The sequence below is a fragment of the Struthio camelus genome, chromosome 3, assembly GCF_040807025.1.
Source record: "Struthio camelus isolate bStrCam1 chromosome 3, bStrCam1.hap1, whole genome shotgun sequence".
In the NCBI taxonomy this organism is placed as follows: Eukaryota; Metazoa; Chordata; class Aves; order Struthioniformes; family Struthionidae; genus Struthio; species Struthio camelus.
In genome coordinates, this window is record NC_090944.1 from 984,397 (window position 1) to 1,010,858 (window position 26,462).

At 74.7% G+C, this 26,462-nt stretch overlaps 1 protein-coding gene and 1 non-coding gene across 3 annotated transcripts; both read left to right on the top strand.

Moving 5' to 3' along the window:
• Positions 1-310: 310 nt before the first annotated feature.
• On the top strand, positions 311-474 carry LOC138066950 (U1 spliceosomal RNA). Its single transcript, XR_011140660.1, has one exon. It is a non-coding gene; the product is annotated as a U1 spliceosomal RNA (small nuclear RNA).
• A 361-nt stretch (positions 475-835) lies between these two features.
• On the top strand, positions 836-26,435 carry CAD (carbamoyl-phosphate synthetase 2, aspartate transcarbamylase, and dihydroorotase). Of its 2 annotated transcripts, XM_068936586.1 has the most exons (45): positions 836-982; positions 3,309-3,448; positions 4,697-4,826; positions 4,901-5,043; positions 6,685-6,826; positions 8,274-8,445; positions 8,521-8,706; positions 8,785-8,897; positions 10,847-10,989; positions 11,063-11,194; positions 11,781-12,014; positions 14,354-14,575; positions 14,922-15,110; positions 15,501-15,625; positions 15,843-15,976; positions 16,059-16,171; positions 16,288-16,538; positions 16,625-16,871; positions 17,056-17,154; positions 17,294-17,518; positions 17,631-17,813; positions 17,952-18,170; positions 18,279-18,446; positions 18,530-18,712; positions 18,798-18,902; positions 19,004-19,252; positions 19,515-19,596; positions 19,737-19,903; positions 20,031-20,195; positions 20,283-20,414; positions 20,510-20,711; positions 20,815-21,005; positions 21,070-21,210; positions 21,336-21,431; positions 21,513-21,654; positions 21,775-21,822; positions 22,295-22,342; positions 22,449-22,603; positions 22,727-22,801; positions 22,892-23,104; positions 24,286-24,411; positions 24,482-24,637; positions 24,702-24,803; positions 24,911-25,005; positions 26,301-26,435. In XM_068936586.1, the coding sequence occupies exons 1-45, from the start codon at positions 901-903 to the stop codon at positions 26,401-26,403; spliced, it is 6,768 nt and encodes a 2,255-aa protein (XP_068792687.1). In that variant the 5' UTR covers positions 836-900; the 3' UTR covers positions 26,404-26,435. The 2 variants fall into 2 exon arrangements, with proteins under 2 accessions (XP_068792687.1, XP_068792688.1); XM_068936587.1 differs by lacking the exon at positions 21,775-21,822.
• Positions 26,436-26,462: the final 27 nt, after the last annotated feature.

Genomic DNA, 26,462 nt, shown 5'->3' on the forward strand with positions numbered 1-26,462 from the left:
CTTCCCGCGGGCGCTCAGAGCCGGGCGCCGCTGCCTCGGGCGGACGGGAGCGCGGCTGGGCTGGGCTGGGGGGCGGGAGGGGCGTGTCCATGCAGATGAGGCGTCGCGGGGGCCGGCGGGAGCGGTGTTCGCGGGCCGAGGCGGGGCGGGCGGGGGGCGGCGGGAGGTCGGGGCGCGCGTGGGGCGCGGCGGGGCGTCGGGGCGGGGTCGGGGCGTGGGCGGGTGTCGGGGTCGGGGGTGTTGCTGTGGGTGTGCGCGGGGTGTGTGTGTGTGGCGGGGGTTGTTGTGGGGCGGCGTGGGGTGGCGGGGCATACTTACCTGGCAGGGGAGACACCATGATCAGGCAGGTGGTTTTCCCAGGGCGAGGCTCATCCCTTGCACTCCGGGTGTGCTGACCCCTGCGATTTCCCCAAATGCGGGAAACTCGACTGCATAATTTGTGGTAGTGGGGGACTGCGTTCGCGCTCTCCCCTGGCCGGCCCGTGCAAAGACAGACGGACAGACACACGGACGGGGCGGGCTGCGCAGCACTGCGCTGCCGTGATTTTGGGGTTTCAAGTGTTCCTGTGTCCCGGGGGTCTTGCGAGCACCCCCCCCGCCGGCCCCCCCCCCTCTCTCCCCGCCGCCCGGCTCCGGCCGGGGCCCCGCTGTCGCGCAGCGGCCCGAGAGGCGGCGCGGACGGGGCCCGGGGGGCGGTGGGCGCCTCCCGCTGCTCTGCGCCCGCCCCGCCCGCCGAGCACCCGCGTGGCGCGGCGTGTCCCGCAGCCGGCCCGCCCCCGCCGTCGGGGGCCGGCCCGCCGCCGCCCCGCCCCGGATCCTCCTGGCCGCCGCCGCCGCGCGCCGCACGCGCCTCCTCGGTGCCCGCCGCCGCCGCCGCCCCCGAGCGCACGTGGAGCCGCCATGGGCTGCCTGGTGCTGCAGGACGGGTGGGTGCTGCGGGGCCGCCCCTTCGGGGCCGCTGCCGCCGCCGCCGGCGAAGTGGGTGAGTGCGCCCGGCCCCCCCCCACCCCCGGCCCGCCGTGTCCGCGGCGCCCGGGTCCGGCGTGGGGGGTCTGCGCGGTGCCCGTGTGTGCGGGACCCCCGTGGGTGCGCGGGGGGGGGATGTGTGGGGCGGGTGCAGCCCTCGGGGCTCTGCCCCCCGTGGGTGCCTGGGGGGGGATGTGTGGGGCGAGTGCAGCCCTCGGGGCTCTGTCCCCCGTGGGTGTCTTGGGGGGGGATGTGTGGGGCGGGTGCAGCCCTCGGGGCTCTGCCCCCCGTGGGTGCCCGAGGGGGGATGTGTGGGGCGAGTGCAGCCCTCGGGGCTCTGTCCCCCGTGGGTGTCTTGGGGGGGGATGTGTGGGGCGGGTGCAGCCCTCGGGGCTCTGCCCCCCGTGGGTGCCCGAGGGGGGATGTGTGGGGCGGGCGCAGCCCTCGGGGCTCTGCCCCCCGTGGGTGCCCGAGGGGGGATGTGTGGGGCGGGCGCAGCCCTCGGGGCTCTGCCCCCCGTGGGTGCCCGAGGGGGGATGTGTGGGGCGGGTGCAGCCCTCGGGGCTCTGCCCCCCGTGGGTGCCCGAGGGGGGATGTGTGGGGCGGGTGCAGCCCTCGGGGCTCTGCCCCCCGTGGGTGCCCGAGGGGGGATGTGTGGGGCGGGTGCAGCCCTCGGGGCTCTGCCCCCCGTGGGTGCCTGGGGGGGGATGTGTGGGGCGAGTGCAGCCCTCGGGGCTCTGTCCCCCGTGGGTGTCTTGGGGGGGGATGTGTGGGGCGGGTGCAGCCCTCGGGGCTCTGCCCCCCGTGGGTGCCTGGGGGGGGATGTGTGGGGCGAGTGCAGCCCTCGGGGCTCTGTCCCCCGTGGGTGTCTTGGGGGGGGATGTGTGGGGCGGGTGCAGCCCTCGGGGCTCTGCCCCCCGTGGGTGCCCGAGGGGGGATGTGTGGGGCGAGTGCAGCCCTCGGGGCTCTGTCCCCCGTGGGTGTCTTGGGGGGGGATGTGTGGGGCGGGTGCAGCCCTCGGGGCTCTGCCCCCCGTGGGTGCCCGAGGGGGGATGTGTGGGGCGGGCGCAGCCCTCGGGGCTCTGCCCCCCGTGGGTGCCCGAGGGGGGATGTGTGGGGCGGGCGCAGCCCTCGGGGCTCTGCCCCCCGTGGGTGCCCGAGGGGGGATGTGTGGGGCGGGTGCAGCCCTCGGGGCTCTGCCCCCCGTGGGTGCCCGAGGGGGGATGTGTGGGGCGGGTGCAGCCCTCGGGGCTCTGCCCCCCGTGGGTGCCCGAGGGGGGATGTGTGGGGCGGGTGCAGCCCTCGGGGCTCTGCCCCCCGTGGGTGCCTGGGGGGGGATGTGTGGGGCGAGTGCAGCCCTCGGGGCTCTGTCCCCCGTGGGTGTCTTGGGGGGGGATGTGTGGGGCGGGTGCAGCCCTCGGGGCTCTGCCCCCCGTGGGTGCCCGAGGGGGGATGTGTGGGGCGGGCGCAGCCCTCGGGGCTCTGCCCCCCGTGGGTGCCCGAGGGGGGATGTGTGGGGCGGGTGCAGCCCTCGGGGCTCTGCCCCCCGTGGGTGCCCGGGGGGGGATGTGTGGGGCGGGTGCAGCCCTCGGGGCTCTGCCCCCCGTGGGTGCCCGAGGGGGGATGTGTGGGGCGGGTGCAGCCCTCGGGGCTCTGCCCCCCGTGGGTGCCCGAGGGGGGATGTGTGGGGCGGGTGCAGCCCTCGGGGCTCTGCCCCCCGTGGGTGCCCGAGGGGGGATGTGTGGGGCGGGTGCAGCCCTCGGGGCTCTGCCCCCCGTGGGTGCCCGAGGGGGGATGTGTGGGGCGGGTGCAGCCCTCGGGGCTCTGCCCCCCGTGGGTGTCTTGGGGGGGATGTGTGGGGCGGGTGCAGCCCTCGGGGCTCTGCCCCCCGTGGGTGCCCGAGGGGGGATGTGTGGGGCGGGTGCAGCCCTCGGGGCTCTGCCCCCCGTGGGTGCCCGAGGGGGGATGTGTGGGGCGGGTGCAGCCCTCGGGGCTCTGCCCCCCGTGGGTGCCTGGGGGTGCGAGCCCCCTGCCTGCAGGGTCCCGCTCTCGCTTTGCCCCAGCCCCACATCTGTGGTGCGGGGCCCTGGCGCCCCCTGCCCCATGTCCCCCCCAGGGCCGCGGGGCCTCGCCCCCACTCTCGGCTCTCGTCCCCGTTGTGCTTGGGCCAGGCCTTGGGATGGTGCCGCAGGGGACGAGGACGGGAGCGGGATGGGATGGGGACGGCTGCTCCAGCGGCGTTGGGGGCACCCCGGGGCGCGGGGCCGTCCCTGCCCCCCCGGCGCATCCCGGCCTGCAGGGACGCTCCGGCCCGCTGAGCTCGGCTCTCTCCGCCGCCGCAGTCTTCCAGACGGGCATGGTGGGCTACCCCGAGGCCCTGACCGACCCCTCCTACAAGGCGCAGATCCTGGTGCTCACCTACCCGCTCGTCGGGAACTACGGGGTGCCCCGGGACGAGGCCGACCCCTACGGCCTCAGCAGGGTGAGCGGCGGCGGGGGGACGGTGGAGGGACGGTGGGGGGCAGCGGGGCAGGAGCAGGGGGTCGGCGTGGGGCAGCGGGGCAGGAGCAGGGAGATGGTGTGGGGCAGGAGCAGGGGGGCAGCGGGGCAGGAGCAGGGGGTCGGCGCGGGGCAGCAGGGCAGGAGCAGGGGGATGGTGTGGGGCAGGAGCAGGGGGGTGGCAGGGGGGCAGCAGGGCAGGAGCAGGGGGGTGGCAGGGGGGCAGCGGGGCAGGAGCAGGGGGTTGGCACGGGGCAGCAAGGCAGGAGCAGGGGGACGGTGTGGGGCAGGAGCAGGGGGGTGGCAGGGGGGCAGCGGGGCAGGAGCAGGGGGATGGTGTGGGGCAGGAGCAGGGGGGTGGCAGGGGGGCAGCGGGGCAGGAGCAGGGGGTCGGCGCGGGGCAGGAGCAGGGGGATGGTGTGGGGCAGGAGCAGGGGGGTGGCAGGGGGACAGTGTGGGGCAGGAGCAGGGGGGTGGCAGGGGGGCAGCGGGGCAGGAGCAGGGGGTCGGTGCAGAGCAGCGGGGCAGGAGCAGGGGGGCAGTGGGGCAGGAGCAGGAGGGTGGCAGGGGGGCAGTGGGGGGCAGCATGGCAGGAGCAGGGGGGCGGCAGGGGGCAGCGGGGCAGGAGCAGGGGGTCGGCGCGGAGCAGCGAGGCAGGAGCAGGGGGGCAGCGGGGCGGCGCAGGACAGGGGTGCCAGGCGGGCACGGGGCAGGGGCAGAGCCGGGCGGCCTCGTGCCGCTGCGCTCCCGCCAGGGCAGCGGTTTGGCGAGGCAGCGCCGGGCCCGCGTGGAGCAGCCGGGAACGCGCCGCCCCGGGCAGCGGCGGGCCGGTGCAGGTTGTCCCACCGGCGCCCGGGTCCGCGCCTGGGGACGGTCTCGCCGGGACCCTGCGGCTGGGCGAGCTCCGGGCTGGGAGCCGCGTGGCCCCGGGCGCAGCCGCCCCCTGCCCCGAAGGAGGTGTCCGGCCCCGGGGGTCCGGGCAGGGCTGCGGGCCCCCTCCCGGGGGCTGCTGCGCGGTGCAAGGGTCCCCCGGACGGGGTGGGGGGGTCCCTGCCCCTCCGGGGACGCGGCGGGAGCAGCTCGAGCCGGGCTTCGGCGCCTCCCGGCCGCCCCCAGCCCCGGGCAAAGTCCAGGTCCCGCCGCGGCCGATCCCGCCCTGGGGACGTGGGGCCGGGCGGGGGTCCCCGTGCCGCAGCCCCCCGGCCCGGCCGCGCTCACCTTCCCCCCGCAGTGGTTCGAGTCCAGCAAGATCCACGTGGCCGCGCTGGTGGTGGGCGAGTGCTCGGAGACCCCCAGCCACTGGAGCGCCTCCCGCTCCCTGGACCAGTGGCTCAAGGAGCAGAACGTCCCCGGGCTGGAAGGTGGGGACGGGGGCTGTCGGGGCGGCGGGGGGCCGGGGCCGGGCTGCGGTGCCGCCTGACAGCCCTGCCGGCAGGGGTGGACACCCGGGCCCTGACGAAGAGGATCCGCGAGAAGGGGACGCTGCTGGGGAAGCTGGTGCCGGACGGGACCCCCGAGGAGAGCCTCCCCTTCGAGGACCCCAACGCGCGGCACCTGGTGCAGGAGGTGTCGCTGAAGGTGCGGCCGGGGTCCCTGCCGCAGGGGGATATGGGGGGGGCTGCACTGTGGGGCCAGGGGGCTGGGGTCCCCACCGCAGGGGGATTTGGGGGGGCTGCGCTGTGGGGCTGTGGGGCCGGGCTGGGGGTTGGGGTCCCTGATGCAGGGGGATCTGGGGGGGCTGCACTGTGGGGCCAGGAGGCTGGGATGTGGGGCTGGGGTCCCTGCTGCAGGGGGATCTGGGGGGGCTGCACTGTGGGGCTGGGGTCCCTGCCGCAGGGGGATCTGGGGGGGCTGCACTGTGGGGCTGGGGGCTGGGGTCCCTGCTGCAGGGGGATCTGGGGGGGCTGCACTGTGGGGCTGGGGTCCCTGCTGCAGGGGGATCTGGGGGGGCTGCACTGTGGGGCTGGGGGCCGGGGTCCCTGCTGCAGGGGGATCTGGGGGGGCTGCACTGTGGGGCTGGGGGCCGGGGTCCCTGCTGCAGGGGGATCTGGGGGGGCTGCACTGTGGGGCTGGGGGCCGGGGTCCCTGCTGCAGGGGGATCTGGGGGGGCTGCACTGTGGGGCTGGGGGCCAGGATCCCTGCCGCAGGGTGATCTGGGGGGCTGGGCTGTGGGGCCAGGCTAGGGGCTGGGGTCCCTGCTGCACTGTGGGGCCAGGCTGTGGGGTCAGGGTCCCTGCAGCAGGGGGATCTGTGGGGTCAGGGGATCCCTGCAGCCATGGGGCTGAAGTCCCTGTGGAGGGGGGATCTGGGGGGCCGGGAGTCCCTGCAGCCATGGGGTGGGGGTCCCTGTGGCGGGGGGATCCGGGGGGCAGGGGGTCCCTGCGGCAGGGGGAATCCGGGGGGGCAGGGGGTCCCTGCAGCAGGGGTCCGGGGTCCCTGCGGCGGGGGGATCCGGGGGACAGGGGGTCCCTGCGGCGGGGGGCAGGGGTCCCTGCGGCGGGGGGATCCGGGGGGCAGGGGTCCCTGCGGCAGGGGGGTCTGGGGGCAGGGGGTCTTTGCAGTGGGGGGATCCAGGGGGGCAGGGGGTCCCTGCGACAGGGGGGATCTGGGGGGCCGGGGTCCCTGCGGCGGGGGGATCTGGGGGGCAGGGGGTCCCTGCGGCGGGGGGAATCCGGGGGGTCGGGGTCCCTGTGGTGGGGGGATCGGGGGGCAGGGGGTCCCTGCAGCAGGGGGGCAGGGGGTCCCTGCGACGGGGGGGATCTGGGGGGCAGGGGGTCCCTGCGGCGGGGGGAAACCGGGGGGCCGGGGTCCCTGTGGTGGGGGGATCGGGGGGCAGGGGGTCCCTGCAGCAGGGGGGCAGGGGGTCCCTGCGACGGGGGGGATCTGGGGGGCCGGGGTCCCTGCGGCGGGGGGATCTGGGGGGCAGGGGGTCCCTGCGGCGGGGGGAATCCGAGGGGGCAGGGGGTCCCTGCAGCGGGGGGATCCAGGGGGGCAGGGGGTCCCTGCGACGGGGGAGATCTGGTGGGCCGGGGTCCCTGCGGCGGGGGGATCTGGGGGGCAGGGGGTCCCTGCGACGGGGGGGATCTGGTGGGCCGGGGTCCCTGCGGCGGGGGGATCTGGGGGGCAGGGGGTCCCTGCGGCGGGGGGAATCCGGGGGGGCAGGGGGTCCCTGCGGCGGGGGCCGGGGGGCCGGGGTCCCAGGCCGCGGGTGCCCCCCAGGCCCCGCGCGTGTTCAACGCCGGCGGGTGGCCGCGCATCACGGCCGTCGACTGCGGCCTGAAGCAGAACCAGGTGCGGTGCCTGTGCGAGCGGGGGGCGGCCGTCACCGTGGTGCCCTGGGACCACGCGCTCGACCCCGCCGGTGGGTGCCCGCGGGGGGGCTCCCTGCCCGGTGCCGGGGGCCGCGGGGGCCGTGTCCCCCCCCTGCACTGCGGAGTTGAGATGGCTCGGGGTGAGGCCGTGGGGGGCCGCGGGGTGGGGGTGAGGCTGTGGGGGGCCATGGGGTGGGGGGTGATGCCGTGGGGACCCGTGGGGGTCTGTGGGGTGGGGGTGAGGCCGTGGGGGGCCATGGGGGACTGTGGGGTGGGGGTGATGCCGTGGGGGGCCGCGGGGTGGCGGTGACGCCGTGGGGACCCATGGGGGTCTGCAGGGTGGGGGGTGAGGCCATGGGGGTCGGCGGGGGCGGGGGGTGAGGCCGTGGGAGGCCATGGGGGTCTGGGGTGGGGGGTGACGCTGTGGGTGTCCGCGGGGGGGGTGACGCCAGGGGGGTCGGTGGGGGGGATGAAGCCGTGGGGGGTCCGGGGTGGGGGGATGAGGCCGTGGGTGTCCGGGGTGGGGAGATGAGGCCGTGAGGGGTCCGAGGGGGTGACGTCGGGGAGGTCCGGGGGTGGGGGGATGAGGCTGTGGGGGTCCGGGGGTGGGGGGATGAGGCTGTGAGGGGTCCGGGGGGGGTGACGTCGGGGGGGTCCGGGGTGGGGGGATGAGGCCAGGGGGGTCCGGGGGGGTGATGTCGGGGGGGTCTGGGGTGGGGGGATGAGGCCGGGGGGGGTCCGGGGTGGGGGGATGAGGCCGTGAGGGGTCCAGGGGGGATGAGGCCGTGGGGGTCCGGGGTGGGGGGATGAGGCCGTGAGGGGTCCAGGGGGGATGAGGCCGTGGGGGTCCGGGGGGGTGACGTCGGGGGGGTCTGGGGTGGGGGGATGAGGCCGGGGGGGGGTCCAGGGTGGGGGGGTGAGGCCGTGAGGGGTCTGGGGGGGTCCGGGGTGGGGGGATGAGGCTGTGGGGGTTGGTGGGGGGGATGAGGCCGTGGGGGTCCGGGGGGGTGACGCCGGGGAGGTCCGGGGTGGGAGGATGAGGCCGGAGGGGGTCCAGGGGGGATGAGGCCGTGAGGGTCCGGGGGGTGACGTTGGGGGGGTCCGGGGTGGGGGGATGAGGCCGGGGGGGGGTCCGGGGGGGATGAGGCCGTGGTGGTCGGTGGGGGGGATGAGGCCGGGGGGGTCCGGGGGGGTGACGCCGGGGAGGTCCGGGGTGGGGGGATGAGGCTGGGGGGGGTCCAGGGGGGATGAGGCTGTGGGGGATCCGGGGGGTCCAGGGGGGATGAGGCCGGGAGGGTCCGGGGGGGTGATGTCGGGGGAGTCCAGGGGGGATGAGGCCGTGGGGGTCCGGGGGGGTGACGCCAGGGGGGTCCGGGGTGGGGGGATGAGGCCGGGGGGGATGAGGCCGTGGGGGTCCGGGGGGGATGAGGCGGTGGGGGTCCGGGGGTGGAGGGGGGGGCGCCCGGCGTGAGCCGCCCCCCTCCCCGTCCCCGTCAGGCTTCGACGGGCTGTTGGTCAGCAACGGCCCCGGGGACCCGCAGCGCTGCCGGGCCACGGTGTCCAGCCTGCGCCGCCTGCTCCAGGCGCCCCGGCCCAAGCCCCTCTTCGGCGTCTGCCTGGGCCACCAGCTGCTGGCCCTGGCCCTGGGCGCCCGCACCTACAAGATGAAGTGAGCTGGGGGGGCCGGGAGAGGCGGGGGGGAACCGCGGCCCCGGGGCGGCCCTGACGCCGGCGCCCGCCGCAGGTACGGCAACCGGGGCCACAACCAGCCCTGCCTGCACGAGGACACGCGGCGCTGCTTCATCACCGCCCAGAACCACGGCTTCGCGGTGGAGGCCGGCAGCCTGCCGCCCGGCTGGGCCCCGCTCTTCACCAACGCCAACGACCGCTCCAACGAGGGCCTGGTGCACGAGAGCAAGCCCTTCTTCAGGTGGGGGCCGGGGGGGGGGGTCAGGGGGGCCGGGGGGGGGGCGGCGGCGGGGCCTGACGCCCCCCCCCCCCCCGGCAGCGTGCAGTTCCACCCCGAGCACCGGGCCGGCCCCATGGACCTCGAGGGGCTCTTCGACGTCTTCGTGGAGACGGTGCGCGACCTGCAGACGGCCGACGGCAGCCCCAAGACAGGTGGGGCCGGGGCGGGGGGCGCCCGGGGGGAGCCCCGGGGCTTGGGGGGGGGGGGGGCTGCGCGGGGGGGCTGTGCTCGGGGCCGTGGGGCTGGGGATGCACAGAGGGGGCTCTGCTCGGGGCCGTGGGGCTGGGGCTGCATGTGGGGGGCCGTGCTCAGGGCCGTGGGGCTGGGGATGCACAGAGGGGGCTCTGCTTGGGGCCGTGGGGCTGGGGCTGCATGCGTGGGGGGCCGTGCTCGGGGCCGTGGGGCTGGGGCTGCTTGTGTGGGGCCGTGCTCGGGGCCGTGGGGCTGGGGCTGCATGCGTGGGGCCGTGCTTGGGGCCATGGGGCTGGGGATGCACATGGGGGGCCGTGCTTGGGGCCATGGGGCCGGGGCTGCATGTGGGGGGCCGTGCTTGGGGCCATGGGGCCGGGGCTGCATGTGGGGGGGGCCGTGCTCGGGGCCGTGGGGCCGGGGCTGCATGTGGGGGGCCGTGCTTGGGGCCGTGGGGCCGGGGCTGCATGTGGAGGGGGCCGTGCTCGGGGCCATGGGGCCGGGGTTGCATGTGGGGGGCCGTGGTTGGGGCCATGGGGCCGGGGCTGCATGCGTGGGGCTGTGCTCGGTGCTGTGGGGCTGCACATGGGGGGCCGTGCTCAGGGCCGTGGGGCTGTGGGGCCGGGGCTGCACATGGGTGGCCGTGCTCGGGGCCGTGGGACTGTGGGGCTGGGGCTGCACGTGTGGGGCTGTGCTCAGGGCTGTAGGGCCGGGGCTGCATGCATGGGGCCGTGCTCAGGGCCGTGGGGCCGTGCTCAGGGCCATCAGGCCGTGGGGCTGGAGCTGCATGTGTGGGGCCGTGCTCGGGGCCATGGGGCTGGGGTTGCATATGGGGGGGCCGTGCTCGGGGCTGTGGGGCTGGGGCTGCAGGGGGGGGAGGGGGCATGCTCAGGGCTGTGGGGCTGGGGATACATGTGTGGGGTTGTGCTCGGGGCCATGGGGCCAGGGTTGCACATGGGGGGCCGTGCTCGGGGCCGTGGGGCTGGGGTTGCATATGGGGGGCTGTGCTCGGTGCTGTGGGGCTGCATGTGGGGGGCTGTGCTCGGGGCCACGGGGCTGCATGTGTGGGGCCATGCTCGGGGCCGTGGGGCTGGAGCTGCATGTGTGGGGCCGTGCTCGGGGCCGTGGGGCTGGGGTTGCACATGGGGGGCTGTGTTTGGGGCCATGGGGCTGTGTGGCCAGGGTTGCATATGGGGGGCTGTGTTTGGGGCTGTGGGGCTGCACGTGGGGGGCTGTGCTTGGGGCCGTGGGGCTGGGGTTGCATATGGGGGGCTGTGCTCGGGGCCGTGGGGCTGGGGTTGCATATGGGGGGGCCGTGCTTGGGGCTGTGGGGCTGGGGTTGCATATGGGGGGGCTGTGCTCGGGGCCGTGGGGCCGGGGTTGCATATGGGGGGGCCGTGCTTGGGGCCGGGGCTGCATATGGGGGGGCCGTGCTCGGGGCCATGGGGCTGGGGTTGCATATGGGGGGGCTGTGCTCGGGGCCGTGGGGCTGGGGCTGCATGTGGGGGGCCGTGCTCGGGGCCATGGGGCTGGGGTTGCATATGGGGGGGCCGTGCTCGGGGCTGTGGGGCTGGGGCTGCGGGGGGGGGGGGGCGCATGCTCAGGGCCGTGGGGCTGGGGATGCATGTGTGGGGCTGTGCTCGGGGCCATGGGGCTGGGGTTGCATATGGGGGGCTGTGCTCAGGGCTGTGGGGCTGCACGTGGGGGGCTGTGTTTGGGGCTGCACATGGGGGGCCGTGCTCGGGGCTTTGGGGCTGCACGTGGGGGGCTGTGTTTGGGGCTGTGGGGCTGCACATGGGGGGCCGTGCTCGGGGCCGTGGGGCTGGGGCTGCCGTGCTTGGGGACGGGGCCTGTGCTGGGGCCGGGGGGCTGCGCGGCCCCGCGGCCCCATGGCGTCCGTGCCGTGCCCCAGTGCGGGAGCGGCTGCGGGAGCGGCTGGCCTACGGCGCGGCGCCGGCGGGGCAGGAGGGGGCCCGGCCCCGCAAGGTGCTGATCCTGGGCTCCGGCGGCCTCTCCATCGGGCAGGCGGGCGAGTTCGACTACTCGGGGTCGCAGGTGAGCGGGGGGCCGGGGGGCCGGGGGGCCGGGCCGGGGGGCCGTGCGCTGTGACCCCTCCGCTCTCCGCCAGGCCATTAAAGCCCTGAAGGAGGAGAACATCCAGACGGTGCTGATCAACCCCAACATCGCCACGGTGCAGACCTCCAAGGGGCTGGCGGACAAGGTCTATTTCCTGCCCATCACCCCCGACTACGTCACCCAGGTGAGGCTGGCGTGGGGCCGCCAGCGTGGCCGGGAGAGGGGCTCTTTGGGGGCACAGGATCGCAGAGCGGTGGGGGTCGGCAGGGACCTCCGGAGACCGTCTGGTGCGGCCCCTGCTCCACCCGCACGCGTGGCCCAGCACAGCATCCGGGCAACTTTTGAGCCTCTCCAAGGAAGGAGGCTCCGCCGCCTCTCTGGGCAGCCTGCGCCAGCGCTCCGACACCCTCGCCGTGAAGTTTTTCCTCACGTTCAGACGGAGCTTCTTGTGGTTCAGTTTGTGCCCGTTGCCCCTTCTCCTGTCGCTGGGCACGGCTGAGAAGAGCCTGGCCCTGTCCTCTTTACACCCTCCCTTCAGATGCTCGTGCACGCTGATGGGATCCCCCTGAGCCTTCTCGCAGAATCGGGGAACGGCTGAGGTTGGGAGGGACCTCTGGAGGTCACCCAGTCCAGCACCCTCTTCTCGTGGGGACACGGGGTGGGGGGGAGGAGGGGAGGCGTGACCTGGCAGCGGGCGCTGGGAGCTGGCAGGAGCAGGGCACGTTCTGTGGGGCTACCCTGGCCCCACACTTCCCCCCCGCCACCGGCAGGTGATCCGTAACGAGCGCCCCGACGGGATCCTGCTCACCTTTGGGGGGCAGACAGCCCTCAACTGCGGCGTGGAGCTCACCAAGGCCGGGGTGCTGGAGCGGTACTGCGTGCGGGTGCTGGGCACCCCCGTCACCTCCATTGAGATGACGGAGGATCGCAAGGTCTTCGTGGAGAAGATGGAGGAGATCGGGGAGCACGTGGCACCCAGCGAGGCCGCGGCCTCCCTGGAGCAGGTCCGGGGGTGGGATGGGGCAGCTCCTGAGCAGGATGGAGGGGGCAGCTCCCGGGGCGGGATGGGGGGGACGGGATGGGGGCAGCTCCCGAGGCGGGATGGAGGGGAGGGGATGGGGGGCAGCTCCCGAGGCGGGATGGAGGGGAGGGGATGGGGGGCAGCTCCCGGGGCAGGATGGAGGGGGCGGGATGGGGGGCAGCTCCCCGGGCAGGATGGGGGGGACGGGATGGGGGGGACGGGATGGGGGGCAGCTCCCCGGGCGGGATGGGGGGGACGGGATGGGGGGCAGCTCCCCGGGCGGGATGGAGGGCAGCTCCCGGGGCGGGATGGAGGGGACGGGATGGAGGGCAGCTCCCGGAGCGGGATGGAGGGGACGGGATGGGGGGCAGCTCCCGGGGCGGGATGGAGGGGACGGGATGGGGGGCAGCTCCCGGGGCGGGATGGAGGGGACGGGATGGGGGGCAGCTCCCGGGGCGGGATGGAGGGGACGGGATGGGGGCAGCTCTCCGGGCGGGATGGAGGGAACGGGATGGGGGCAGCTCCCCGGGCGGGATGGAGGGGACGGGATGGGGGGCAGCTCCCGGGGCGGGATGGAGGGGACGGGATGGGGGGCAGCTCCCGGGGCGGGATGGAGGGGGCGGGATGGGGGGCAGCTCCCGGGGCGGGATGGAGGGGACGGGATGGGGGGCAGCTCCCGGGGCGGGATGGAGGGGACGGGATGGGGGGCAGCTCCCGGGGCGGGATGGAGGGGGCGGGATGGGGGGCAGCTCCCGGGGCGGGATGGAGGGGACGGGATGGGGGGCAGCTCCCGGGGCGGGATGGAGGGGACGGGATGGGGGCAGCTCCCGGGGCGGGATGGAGGGGGCGGGATGGGGGCAGCTCCCCGGGCGGGATGGAGGGGATGGGATGGGGGGCAGCTCCCGGGGCGGGATGGAGGGGGCGGGATGGGGGGCAGCTCCCGGGGCGGGATGGAGGGGGCGGGATGGGGGGCAGCTCCCGGGGCGGGATGGAGGGGGCGGGATGGGGGCAGCTCTCCGGGCGGGATGGAGGGGAGGGGATGGGGGCAGCTCCCGGAGCGGGATGGAGGGGACGGGATGGGGGCAGCTCTCCGGGCGGGATGGAGGGGACGGGATGGGGGCAGCTCCCGGGGCGGGATGGAGGGGACGGGATGGGGGGCAGCTCCCCGGGCGGGATGGGGGGGACGGGATGGGGGGCAGCTCCCGGGGCGGGATGGAGGGGGCGGGATGGGGGGCAGCTCCCGGGGCGGGATGGAGGGGGCGGGATGGGGGGCAGCTCCCGAGGTGGGATGGAGGGGACGGGATGGGGGCAGCTCCCGGGGCGGGATGGAGGGGACGGGATGGGGGCAGCTCTCCGGGCGGGATGGAGGGGACGGGATGGGGGCAGCTCTCCGGGCGGGATGGAGGGAACGGGATGGGGGCAGCTCCCGGGGCGGGATGGAGGGGACGGGATGGGGGGCAGCTCCCGGGGCGGGATGGAGGGGACGGGATGGGGGGCAGCTCCCGGGGCGGGATGGAGGGGAGGGGATGGGGGGCAGCTCCCCGGGCGGGATGGAGGGGGCGGGATGGGGGGCAGCTCCCCGGGCGGGATGGAGGGGACGGGATGGGGGCAGCTCCCGGGGCGGGATGGAGGGGAGGGGATGGGGGGCAGCTCCCCGGGCGGGATGGAGGGGACGGGATGGGGGGCAGCTCCCCGGGCGGGATGGAGGGGACGGGATGGGGGGCAGCTCCCCGGGCGGGATGGAGGGGACGGGATGGGGGCAGCTCCCGGGGCGGGATGGAGGGGAGGGGATGGGGGGCAGCTCCCCGGGCGGGATGGAGGGGACGGGATGGGGGGCAGCTCCCCGGGCGGGATGGGGGGGACGGGATGGGGGGCAGCTCCCCGGGCGGGATGGGGGGGACGGGATGGGGGGCAGCTCCCGGGGCGGGATGGAGGGGACGGGATGGGGGGCAGCTCCCCGGGCGGGATGGGGGGGACGGGATGGGGGGCAGCTCCCCGGGCGGGATGGAGGGGACGGGATGGGGGGCAGCTCCCGGGGCGGGATGGGGGGCAGCTCCCGGGGCGGGATGGAGGGGGCGGGATGGGGGCAGCTCCCGGAGCGGGATGGAGGGGGCGGGATGGGGGGCAGCTCCCAGGGCGGGATGGAGGGGACGGGATGGGGGCAGCTCCCGGAGCGGGATGGAGGGGGCGGGATGGGGGGCAGCTCCCGGGGCGGGATGGAGGGGGCGGGATGGGGGGCAGCTCCCGAGGTGGGATGGAGGGGGCGGGATGGGGGCAGGACGCTGCTCTCCCCGCACCCCATTGGGCTACTGCCCCCCGCAGGCGCAGGCCGCGGCCGAGCGGCTCGGGTACCCGGTGCTGGTGCGCTCTGCCTATGCCCTGGGGGGCCTGGGCTCCGGCTTCGCCAGCTCGCGGGAGGAGCTGGTGGCCCTGGTGAGCCAGGCCTTCACCCACACCTCGCAAGTGCTGGTGGACAAGTCCCTGAAGGGCTGGAAGGAGATCGAGTACGAGGTGGTGCGGGACGCCTACAGCAACTGCGTCACGGTACGCGATGGGGGCGCGGAGCCCTGGCCAGGCTGCACGCGGAGGGGTTTGCCGAGGGCGGGTGCCGGCGGGCAGGGGCTCCCCAAGGAGGCTCCCGGCCCCTCGCTTGGCACCACCGCGGCTGCTGCGTGCAGCACGATTCCCTGCACCCTCGTGCCGAGCGGCCCCGTGTCCATCCCCGGGGCGAGGGGGGGCGGCTGGGTGCCGCGTGGGGCTCGCCTTGGACTCGGGGAACAGTGAGGTGAGAGCACGCGTGGGTGATGCAGGGGGTGGCCGGGTGCCCCAGTGGGGCACATGGGGCAGTCAGGACCCCCCAGCCGCCCGCGCTGACCCTCATCCCATCCAGGTGTGCAACATGGAGAACCTGGACCCGCTGGGGATCCACACGGGCGAGTCGATCGTGGTGGCGCCCAGCCAGACCCTCAACGACACCGAGTACTTCATGCTGCGCCGCACGGCGGTGAAGGTGGTGCAGCACCTGGGCATCGTGGGCGAGTGCAACATCCAGTTTGCCCTGAACCCCGAGTCGGAGCAGGTGAGCGCGGCCCCCGCGCCTGCGGGGTGCCCTGTCCCCCTGCATCCCCCCGCTGGGCCAACCCTCCTGCTGGGGTGAGCCCAGCTGCGGGGCCCTGCTCCACGCCTTGTCCCCACGGCATCCCCACGTCGCTGCTGGCTCCCCCCGCGAGCGCAGTCAGGACTTGGCCTCCCGTTCCCTCCTGGGCGCCGCGTGTGCCCGGTTCCCAACTGCGCTCGCTGCCTGGCTCCGTCCCGCCGTGGCTGGCAGCGATCGCTGCCCTTCCCGGCCGGGCTGCCGCCGCGTTCGGCCTCTGCACCTCCCCGCTGTCGACACGGCTCGAGCCCGCGGCGCCCGGGGCGGTTCGTGCTGTGGCCCGGCCCCGTTAACTCTCCGGTCCGCTCCCCGCAGTACTACATCATCGAGGTGAACGCCCGGCTCTCCCGCAGCTCGGCCCTGGCCAGCAAGGCCACCGGCTACCCCCTGGCCTACGTGGCCGCCAAGCTGGCTCTGGGCATCCCTCTGCCCGTCCTCAGGTAACGGCGGCGCTGCTCGGCGTCCTGCGGCGCGGGGAGCCCGGGCTGTGCGACGCCTGACGCCTGCGTGGGACGGGGGGGCCCGGCAGAGCCGCAGGCGCTACGCGGCCGACCCTGGCCTCCCGAGGCGCCTGCCTGCGGGAGAGCTCTGCCCCGGCGGCCTCGCGCCCTCCTGCGGGACGGCCCCAGCCGCTGACCCGTCCCGTCCCCTCTCCAGGAACTCCGTCACCAACTCCACCACGGCCAACTTCGAGCCCAGCCTGGACTACTGTGTGGTGAAGATCCCGCGCTGGGACCTCAGCAAGTTCCTGCGTGTCAGCACGAAGATCGGCAGCTCCATGAAGAGCGTGGGTGAGCGCGGCAGGCAAGCGCGGGACAGCGGTGGTGGGCGGCGCGGCGGCCCTGGCTCCCCGCTCACTGCCCTGTCCGGCAGGGGAGGTCATGGCCATCGGGAGGAACTTCGAGGAGGCTTTCCAGAAGGCGCTACGGATGGTGGATGAGAACTGCGTGGGCTTCGACCACACCGTGAAGCCGGCCTCGGACGTGGTGAGTGCTGGAGCTTGGCGGGGTGGGAAGAGGGCTGGGGCGGGAGCTGCAGGATGGTCCCGGGGTAGCAGCTGGCCAGGCTGCTCCCGGCCCTGCTCATCCCTTTGCCCTGGCAGGAGCTGGAGACACCCACGGACAAGCGGATCTTCGTGCTGGCCGCTGCGCTGCGGGCTGGCTACTCCATCGAGCGCCTCTACGAGCTGACCAAGATCGACCGCTGGTTCCTGCACAAGATGAAGAACATCACGGACCACGCGGTGCTGCTGGAGTCGTACCGCGAGGAGCAGAGCACCATGCCGCCTGCCGTGCTCAAGCGGGCCAAGCAGCTCGGCTTCTCCGACAAGCAGGTGGCCCTGGCGGTGCTCAGGTAACGTGGGGAGGGCGGCAGAGGGGTGGCTGCGGCCCAGCTCCACTCTCGGTGCTGGGGCCAAGCGCTCGCTCTACCCCTCGCAGCACAGAGCTGGCTGTGAGGAAGATGCGGCGTGACCTGAAGATCCTGCCCGTGGTGAAGCAGATCGACACAGTGGCCGCGGAGTGGCCGGCCCAAACCAACTACCTGTACCTGACCTACAACGGCACCGAGCACGACCTGGCCTTCCGCGAGCCCCACGTCATGGTCATCGGCTCCGGTGTCTACCGCATCGGCAGCAGCGTGGAGTTCGACTGGTGTGCCGTGGGCTGCATCCAGGAGCTCCGCAAGGTCGGCCGGGCTCCGGGCACCCTGGCGGGGCTGGTGGTTGCGCCCAGGCAGGCATCCACGGGGGGAGCTGTGGGGCTGGGGGCTGAGCACCTAAGACGCATGGGGGGAGGATGGGGCGGGAGTGGAGGGGGGCACCCCTAGGCCCCTGGTCCTCGCCTCGTCCATCTCCCTCCTGCCCTTGCAGATGGGCTTCAAGACGATCATGGTGAACTACAACCCGGAGACGGTGAGCACCGACTACGACATGTGTGACCGCCTCTACTTCGACGAGATCTCCTTTGAGGTCAGCGAGGCTGGGGGCCCCGCATGCTGAGGGGCTGGGGGGGGGATGTCCTGGGCCCCACCCGCCGTAGGGCGGGCTGGGGTGAGAGCTGCTGCTGGCCCCGTCCCAGCCATCCCCGTGCCCCACGTGGTGCCCACAGGTGGTGATGGACATCTACGAGCTGGAGAACCCTGAGGGCGTGATCCTGTCCATGGGGGGGCAGCTGCCCAACAACATCGCCATGGCCCTGCACCGGCAGCAGTGCCGCATCCTGGGCACCTCCCCGGAGGCCATTGACTCTGCCGAGAACCGCTTCAAGTTCTCCCGCCTGCTCGACACCATCGGCATCAGCCAGCCCCTCTGGAAGGAGCTGTCCGACATGGAGGTGGGGGCCGGGGGCGCGGGGGGCAGTGGGGACGGGAGGCATGGGAGGCCGAGGGGGGCGATGGGGGACGTGTCCCTGGGTGCATCCCCTGAAGGCGCCCGCTCTCCCGCAGTCGGCCAAGCAGTTCTGCTGCAAGGTGGGGTACCCCTGTGTCGTGCGCCCCTCCTACGTGCTGAGCGGTGCAGCCATGAACGTGGCCTACTCGGACAGCGACCTGGAGAAGTTCCTGAGCAATGCTGTGGCCGTGTCCAAAGAGCAGCCCGTGGTCATCTCCAAGTTCATCCAGGAGGCCAAGGTCAGCGATGGCTCCCATGACCGGGGCAGTGCCGAGCTCAGCTGTTCCAGCCCCTGGGGTGTTCCAGCAGCCCCTGTGGGGGCTGGGTCCCCCCCTACGTCTGCTGGCTGCGGGCTGAGATTGTGCGCCTGCCCACAGGAGATCGACGTGGACGCGGTGGCCTGTGATGGCGTGGTAGTGGCCATCGCCATCTCAGAGCATGTGGAGAACGCTGGGGTGCACTCAGGCGATGCTACGCTGGTGACACCCCCCCAGGACATCACCCCCAAGACCCTGGAGCGCATTAAGGCCATTGTCCACGCCATTGGGCAGGAGCTGCAGGTCACCGGGCCCTTCAACCTGCAGCTCATCGCCAAGGTACCTCAGCTGAGGAGGGCTGTGCCAGGCTGGCGGCGGGCCATGCTGGGGAGGCTGGGAGGATCCCTGCACCGGCCTTGCAGCCCCACACCAGGCCCTCTCCTGCAGGATGACCAGCTGAAGGTGATCGAGTGCAATGTGCGCGTGTCCCGCTCCTTCCCCTTCGTCTCCAAGACCCTGGGGGTGGACCTGGTGGCTCTAGCCAGCCAGGTGATCATGGGTGAGGACGTGGAGCCTGTGGGGCTCATGACGGGCACGGGCATCGTCGGCGTCAAGGTGAGCGGGACGTGGGGGGCAGCAGCGCGGGCTCTGAGCAGGTGAGGGGGCCCTGGGCGGTCTCTGAGCCCTGCCTCCCCCAGGTGCCCCAATTCTCCTTCTCGCGCCTGGCGGGTGCCGATGTGGTGCTGGGCGTGGAGATGACCAGCACGGGCGAGGTGGCCTGCTTCGGGGAGAACCGCTGCGAGGCCTATCTGAAGGCCATGCTCAGCACCGGCTTCAAGATCCCCAAGAAGAACATCCTGCTGACTATCGGCAGCTACAAGGTGGGGGGCTGGGGGACGCCGTGGGGCTGGCTAGGGGACCCTGCAGCCTGTCTCCGCGCTTTGACCACCTCCGGGGTCCTTGCAGAATAAGAGCGAGCTGCTGCCCACAGTGCGGACGCTGGAGAGCCTCGGCTACAAGCTGTACGCCAGCCTGGGCACCGCCGACTTCTACACGGAGCACGGCATCAAGGTGGGGGCTCTGGGGCCCGGCGGGCTGGGGGTGTCGGTGCGGGCAGGGCAGGGGCCAGGCTGGACGCACGGGGCCGTGACGGCGCACCTTGCTGCGGGCAGGTGATGGCTGTGGACTGGCACTTCGAGGAGGCGGACGGCAGCGAGGCGGGTGCCCGGGAGACGCAGCGCAGCATCCTGGACTACCTGGCCGAGAACCACTTCGAGATGGTCATCAACCTGTCGATGCGCAACTCGGGGGGCCGCCGGCTCTCCTCCTTCGTCACCAAGGGCTACCGCACCCGCCGCCTGGCCGTCGACTACTCTGTGCCGCTCATCATCGACATCAAGTGCACCAAGCTCTTCGTGGAGGTGGGGCTGGGCGCAGGGGGCTGCGGAGGCTCAGGGGGCTGAGCTGGGGTGGGGGCTGGCGGGGAGCAGACGGACTGGCAAGGGGGAAAGTGCTGCTGGGGTTTCCACGGGGTTGGGGTGTACGTGGGGGCGTCCGGCACATCCGTGGCTGCGGGGTGGGGGTGGGGGGTCATTTTCGGGGCGGTGGGTGTGCTCAGGCAGATATCCTCACCCTGGCCCCGCTGTCCCCACGTGCTCCCACGCACGGGTCCTGTCCCCGCAGGCGCTGGGGCAGATCGGGGCAGCACCCCCGCTGAAGATGCACGTGGACTGCATGACGTCCCAGAAGCTCATCCGCCTGCCGGGTAGGTGGGACCGAGGCCGCGACGGGGCCTGGGGCTGCGCCCGGCACCGTGCCGCAGCGCTCCCCGGGGATGCTGCGGGGCTGGAGGGGAGAGGAGGCGTTTGCCCAAGGGCTGCCCGCGCTGACGCTGCCCATCCGCAGGCCTGATCGACATCCACGTGCACCTCCGCGAGCCGGGCGGCACCCACAAGGAGGACTTCGCCTCGGGCACGGCGGCCGCCCTGGCGGGGGGCGTCACCATGGTGTGCGCCATGCCCAACACCAGCCCCGCCGTCACGGACGCCGCCTCCTTCGCCCTGGCACAGAAGGTAACGGGCTGCCGGCATCCCCCTGCCCTGCAGACGTCCCCTCTGCGTCCCTGGGCTGCGGGGCCGGCCGGGGAGCGCAGACCCCCCCCCTTCCCTCCCCATGGCCATCCGCGTCTGCCTCCCGCAGCTGGCCGAGGCCGGGGCCCGCTGCGACTTCGCCCTCTTCCTGGGGGCCTCCTCGGACAACGCCGGCTCCCTGGGCCCCGTGGCCGGGGCGGCCGCCGGGCTCAAGATGTACTTGAACGACACCTTCTCCGACCTGCGGATGGACGACGTGTCGCTGTGGATGCAGGTGAGCCACGGCGGCAGGGGCCGGGGCGCGCAGGGCCGGACTCGGCGCCCGCCGGAGCCGGCACCCAGCGGCTCCGTCTTCCCCCAGCACTTCGAGCAGTGGCCGCGGCACCTGCCCATTGTGGCCCACGCGGAGAAGCAGACGGTGGCAGCCGTCCTGATGGTGGCTCAGCTGTACCAGCGCCCCGTGCACATCTGCCACGTGGCCCGCAAGGAGGAGGTGAGGGCGCGGGGAGACCCGCCGACACGCGGGGCCGGGCTGCGCGGTGCTGCCGGCGGGGTCCGTTCGGGCCGGACCTCACTGCGGCTCCCCAGATCCTGCTCATCAAGGCAGCGAAGCAGAAGGGGATCGCGGTGACGTGTGAGGTGGCCCCGCATCACCTGTTCCTGTGTCGGGACGACCTGGGGCGCCTCGGGGAGGGCCGCGGGATGGTGCGGCCGGCGCTGGGCACCCGCCAGGACCTGGAGGCGCTCTGGGAGAACATGGACACCATCGACTGCTTCGCCACGGACCACGGTGAGCCTGGGGGGGACCACGGGGCAGTGGATGGGGTGGGGATGGGCAGCAGGTGCCTGGCCCCACGGCACCCGGCCCCACGGTGACCATCCCTGTCTTGCAGCCCCGCACACGCTGGAGGAGAAGCAGGGGCAGGAGCCGCCCCCCGGCTACCCTGGCCTGGAGACGATGCTGCCGCTGCTGCTGACAGCCGTGTCCGAGGGGCGCCTGGCCGTGGAGGACATCGTTCAACGCCTCTATGAGAACCCGCGCAAGATCTTTGCTCTGCCAGCGCAGGAGGACACCTACGTGGAGGTAGGACCCTGCCCGGCCGCCTGTCGCGCTGGCCCCGCCGGCCCTGACCCGCTCTCGCCCACAGGTGGACCTGGAGCACGAGTGGATCATCCCCGGCCACACGGCCTTCTCCAAGGCCCAGTGGACCCCCTTCGAGGGCATGAGGGCGAAGGGGACGGTGCGGAGGGTTGTGCTGCGTGGGGAGGTCGCCTACATCGACGGGCAGGTGAGGTCCCGGCCCTCCGCCCTCGTGCCGCGGCTCGGCAGCACGTGGGGGCAGGCAGGTGAGCCCGGGGGCCCCCCCGGCTCCGCCGTCTCCCGCACCGAGCCGTCGCCCGCTGTCGCCCGCAGGTGCTGGTGCCCCCCGGCTACGGGCAGGACGTGAGGAAATGGCCCGCGGGAGCGGTGCCGGCACCGCACGCGGCCCCCGCCAAGGAGAGCACGAAGGTAGGGGGCGGCGGCGGGGGGGGGGGAGTGGGGGCAGCGACGGGGCTGCCGCTCCGGTCCCAGCTCGGCCTCTCGTTGCAGACCCCCGAGCGGCCCCGGCACGCCGCGGCCGGCGAGACGCTGCGCAGCCGAGCCTCCAGCCCGCGCCGGGCCGGCCCCGGGGGCGAGGGCCGCTTCCAGCTGCCGCCTCGCATCCACCGGGCCTCCGACCCCGGGCTGCCAGGTGAGGGGTGCGCGGCACGGCGGCGGGCGGGCGGGCGGGCGGCGGGGCGCGAGCGAGCATGCCGCCCGGGGCCGCGGCCGGGGCGGCCCCGCTGACGCCGTGCCCTTGTGTCCCGTTCAGCGTTCCGGAGGCTGGGAGCCGCGCACCGCCCGGGCGCCCGAGGCACCGGTAATGTCGGGGGGGGACTCACTCAGACAATGAGACGCGGCCGTACTAATGACACTAACCGCAGCCGATGAGTGCATCCCCTCCCCCAGGTGCCGCGCGGCCGCCGCTGCTGGGCGCCCCGGGGGCTCCCTCCCGCTCCGGCGGGACGCGGCACGGCACGGCACCTCGGGGACCCCCGGCCTGCCAGTGTGATTTGGGTTGCGTCCGATCGGGTTCGCTGGGGCGCGCGGCTCTGGGCGGGCGTCCGAGCTGTGCCCCAGGCGCGCGGGGAGAGGGACGCCACGCCGTGCTTAGGCCCGTCCCTTCTCTGGGAGACCGTCACCCTAGAGCCAGGCCTCGCGGGGCCTTGGCCTGGTGCTGTGAGAGCGCCCGGGGGCCGGGCCGGGCCGCGCAGCTCCAGGCAGCACCCGAGGAGAGCCGGGCTGGGGCGGCTAACGGCCTCCTAACGCTGTCGTTCCCCTCTCCCGCTCAGCTGAAGACGCCCGGGAAAAGGCCAGCAGGAAGGCGGCGGCGGAGGCCGGTGAGTGCCTTGCGGGAGCAGGGACAGCCGGGAGGGGCGGGAGCCCCGTGGGGCCGTGCGCGCCCCAATGCACCCCAATGCTCAGCGGCTGCTCTCGCTGCTGCAGATCCGGCTGCCATCCAGGACGGCTGCTTCTACCCGCCGGGCCCCTTCCCGCGCCAGGCCTCCCCGCAGAGCACGCCCCACTTCCAGACCTCCCCGCTGCTGCACCCCCTGGTCGGGCAGCACGTGCTCTCTGTCCGGCAGTTCTCGAAGGAGCAGGTGCCTAGGGTGCTGGGAGGCAGGGCCGCGCTCGGGGGCGGCGGTGCCGCGTTCACCCCGGACGAGCGTTGCATGGGGGCTGCAGCGCTGCGGGTGCCCTGGCTGAGCCACCTCTCCTCGTAGATGTCGCATCTGTTCAACGTGGCGCACACCCTGCGCATGCTGGTGCAGAAGGAGCGCAGCCTGGATATCCTCAAGGTGAGCCGGGAGCGGGCAGCGGGGAGGCTGCCGGGCGCCCCACCGCCCAGGGCGCCCCGCGCTGCCTGGGGCTGACGCGCGGCCCCGCAGGGCAAGGTGATGGCGTCCATGTTCTACGAGGCGAGCACGCGGACCAGCAGCTCCTTCGCCGCCGCGATGTGCCGCCTGGGCGGCTCCGTGCTGCCCTTCTCCGAGGCCACCTCCTCGGTGCAGAAGGGCGAGTCGCTGGCCGACTCGGTGCAGACCATGTGCTGCTACGCCGACGTGCTGGTGCTGCGGCACCCCCAGCCGGGCGCCGTCGAGGTGAGTGGGGCTGGGGGCCGGCGGGACGTGCCCCGCGCCAGCCGGGGCCGGAGGGTGGCTGCGTCCTGCCCCAGGGGTGTCGGGCGGCCCTGCCCTGGTGCTGGGGGTGGTGGGCTGCCCTGCAGGGCAGGAGGCTCTGCCCAGTCCTTCCCCAGTGGAGCTGGGGGAGTTGGATGGGCCCTGCCCCGGTGGGGCTGGGGGTTTGGTCACATCCTGCCCTTACATCGGGGATGTAAAACATGTCCCATCCCAGTGGGGCTGGGGGCGCCCATGTCCTCCCGCAGCGCTGGGAGGGGGGACAAGGACCGTGTCCTGCCCCGGTGGGGCTGGGGGCGTCCGCGTCCTCCCCCAGCACTGGGAGGGGGAACAAGGACCATGTCCCGCCCCGGTGGGGCTGGGGGTTTGGTCACATCCTGCCCTTACATCGGGGATATAAACCATGTCCCATCCCAGTGGGGCTGGGGGCGTCCGTGTCCTCCCGCAGCGCTGGGAGGGGGGACAAGGACCGTGTCCCGCCCCGGTGGGGCTGGGGGTGTCCGTGTCCTCCCCCAGCATTGGGAGGGGGGACAAGGACCATGTCCTGCCCCGGTGGGGCTGGGGGTGTCCGTGTCCTCCCCCAGCGCTGGGAGGGGGGACAAGGACCGTGTCCTGCCCCGGTGGGGCTGGGGGTGTCCGTGTCCTCCCCCAGCGCTGGGAGGGGGGACAAGGACCATGTCCTGCCCCGGTGGGGCTGGGGGTATCCATGTCCTCCCCCAGTGCTGGGAGGGGGGACAAGGACCGTGTCCTGCCCCGGTGGGGCCGGGGGTATCCATGTCCTCCCCCAGTGCTGGGAGGGGGGACAAGGACCGTGTCCTGCCCCGGTGGGGCTGGGGGTGTCCGTGTCCTCCCCCAGCGTTGGGAGGGGGGACAAGGACCGTGTCCCGCCCCGGTGGGGCTGGGGGTGTCCGTGTCCTCCCCCAGCGCTGGGAGGGGGGACAAGGACCGTGTCCTGCCCCGGTGGGGCTGGGGGTGTCCGTGTCCTCCCCCAGCGCTGGGAGGGGGGACAAGGACCGTGTCCTGCCCCGGTGGGGCTGGGGGTGTCCGTGTCCTCCCCCAGCGCTGGGGGGAACAAGGACCGTGTCCTGCCCCGGTGGGGCCGGGGGCCGAGTCCTGCCCCTGCTCAGCCCAGCCTGTGCTCTCAGCTGGCGGCCAAGCACTGCCGCAAGCCGGTGATCAACGCCGGGGACGGGGTGGGGGAGCACCCCACGCAGGCCCTGCTCGACATCTTCACCATCCGCGAGGAGCTGGGCACCGTCAACGGCATGACGGTAAGGCCCGGCCCCGGGGGCCGCGGGAGGGGGCCGCGTCCGCGGTGCCCGCGCTCACCCTCTCTCGCAGATCACCATGGTGGGGGACCTGAAGCACGGGCGCACGGTGCACTCCCTGGCCTGCCTCCTGACCCAGTACCGCGTCAACCTGCGCTACGTCACCCCCCGCCGCCTCCGCATGCCGGCCGACATCATCCACTTCGTGGCCTCCAAGGGCATCAAGCAGGTGCGTGGGGCCCGGGCGGCGGGGGCTTCCCTCCCGCGCCCCGGCTCACGGGGCTGCTCCCCAGGAGGAGTTCGAGAGCATCGAGGAGGCGCTGCCCGACACCGACGTGCTCTACATGACCCGCATCCAGAAGGAGCGCTTCGAGTCGGCAGCGGAGTACGAGGCGGTGAGCGCAGGGCGCCCTGGCTGCGGCGCGGGGCCGGGGGCGGCAGCGGGGTGGTGGCGCTGGGGGGCTCCCGGCCCCTTCCCCAGCTCAGGGCCGTGCCCCCGCAGTGCTTCGGGCAGTTCATCCTGACACCGCACATCATGACGCGGGCCAAGGAGAAGATGGTGGTGATGCACCCCATGCCGCGGGTCAACGAGATCAGGTGGGGGCTGTGGGGCAGCGGGGTCGCAGCTGGGCCCAGGGGTCTGGCGGGGGTCTCCCCTCCATCCGCCCCTCTGGCTGGGGTCAGCTGGATCAGGGCAGGGCTGGGGGGTCCTGGGGGGCGGGTTGTGTTGGAGGCCAGGTGGGGCTGGGGATCCTAGGGGTTGATGCTGGGCTAGGGGGTCCTGGGGGGGGTTGTGATGGAGACCAGGTGGGGCTGGGGGGGGGGTCCTGGAGGGAAGTTGGGGGTCCGGGGGGGGTGTGGTGGAGCCCAGGTGGGGCTGGGGGGTCCTGGGGGGGTTGATGCTGGGCTGGGGGGTCCTGGGGGGAGGTTGGGGGTCCTGGGGGAGGTTGTGGTGGAGCCCAGGTGGGGCTGGGGGGTCCTGGGGGGAGGTTGGGAGTCCTGGGGGGGGGGGTTGTGGTGGAGCCCAGGTGGGGCTTGGGGGGTCCTGGAGGGAAGTTGGGGGTCCGGGGGGGGTTGTGGTGGAGCCCAGGTGGGGCTGGGGGGGGGGTCCTGGAGGGAAGTTGGGGGTCCGGGGGGGTTGTGGTGGAGCCCAGGTGGGGCTGGGGGGTTCTGGGGGGGTTGATGCTGGGCTGGGGGGTCCTGGGGGGAGGTTGGGGGTCCTGGGGGAGGTTGTGGTGGAGCCCAGGTGGGGCTGGGGGGTCCTGGGGGGAGGTTGGGAGTCCTGGGGGGGGGGGTTGTGGTGGAGCCCAGGTGGGGCTTGGGGGGTCCTGGAGGGAAGTTGGGGGTCCGGGGGGGGTTGTGGTGGAGCCCAGGTGGGGCTGGGGGATCCTGGGGGGAGGTTGGGAGTCCTGGGGGGGGGGGGGGTTGTGGTGGAGCCCAGGTGGGGCTGGGGGGTCCTGGAGGGAGGTTGGGGGTCCTGGGGGGGGTTGTGGTGGAGCCCAGGTTGGGCCGGGGGTGTCCTGGCGGGGTTGATGCCGGGCTGGGGGGGTCCTGGGGGGAGGTTGGGGGTCCTGGGGGGGTTGTGGTGGAGCCCAGGTGGGGCTGGGGGGGTCCTGGGGGGAGGTTGGGGGTCCTGGGGGGGTTGTGGTGGAGCCCAGGTGGGGCTGGGGGGGTCCTGGGGGGAGGTTGGGGGTCCTGGGGGGGTTGTGGTGGAGCCCAGGTGGGGCTGGGGGGGTCCTGGAGGGAGGTTGGGGGTCCTGGGGGGGTTGTGGTGGAGCCCAGGTGGGGCTGGGGCCCCGCAGGGGCCCGGGGGCCTCGGGAGGCCTAGAGGGTCCCGGAGGGGGCGGGGCCTGCGTTGGCCCCGGCCCCGCCCCCTGACGTCGTTTCCGCAGCGTGGAGGTGGACTCGGACCCGCGCGCCGCGTACTTCCGGCAGGCGGAGAACGGCATGTACATGCGCATGGCCCTGCTGGCCACCGTCCTCGGCCGCTACTAGCCCCGCCCAATAAACGCCGCCCCGCCCCTCCCCTCCCTCGCCCCGTCTCCTCCCTCCGC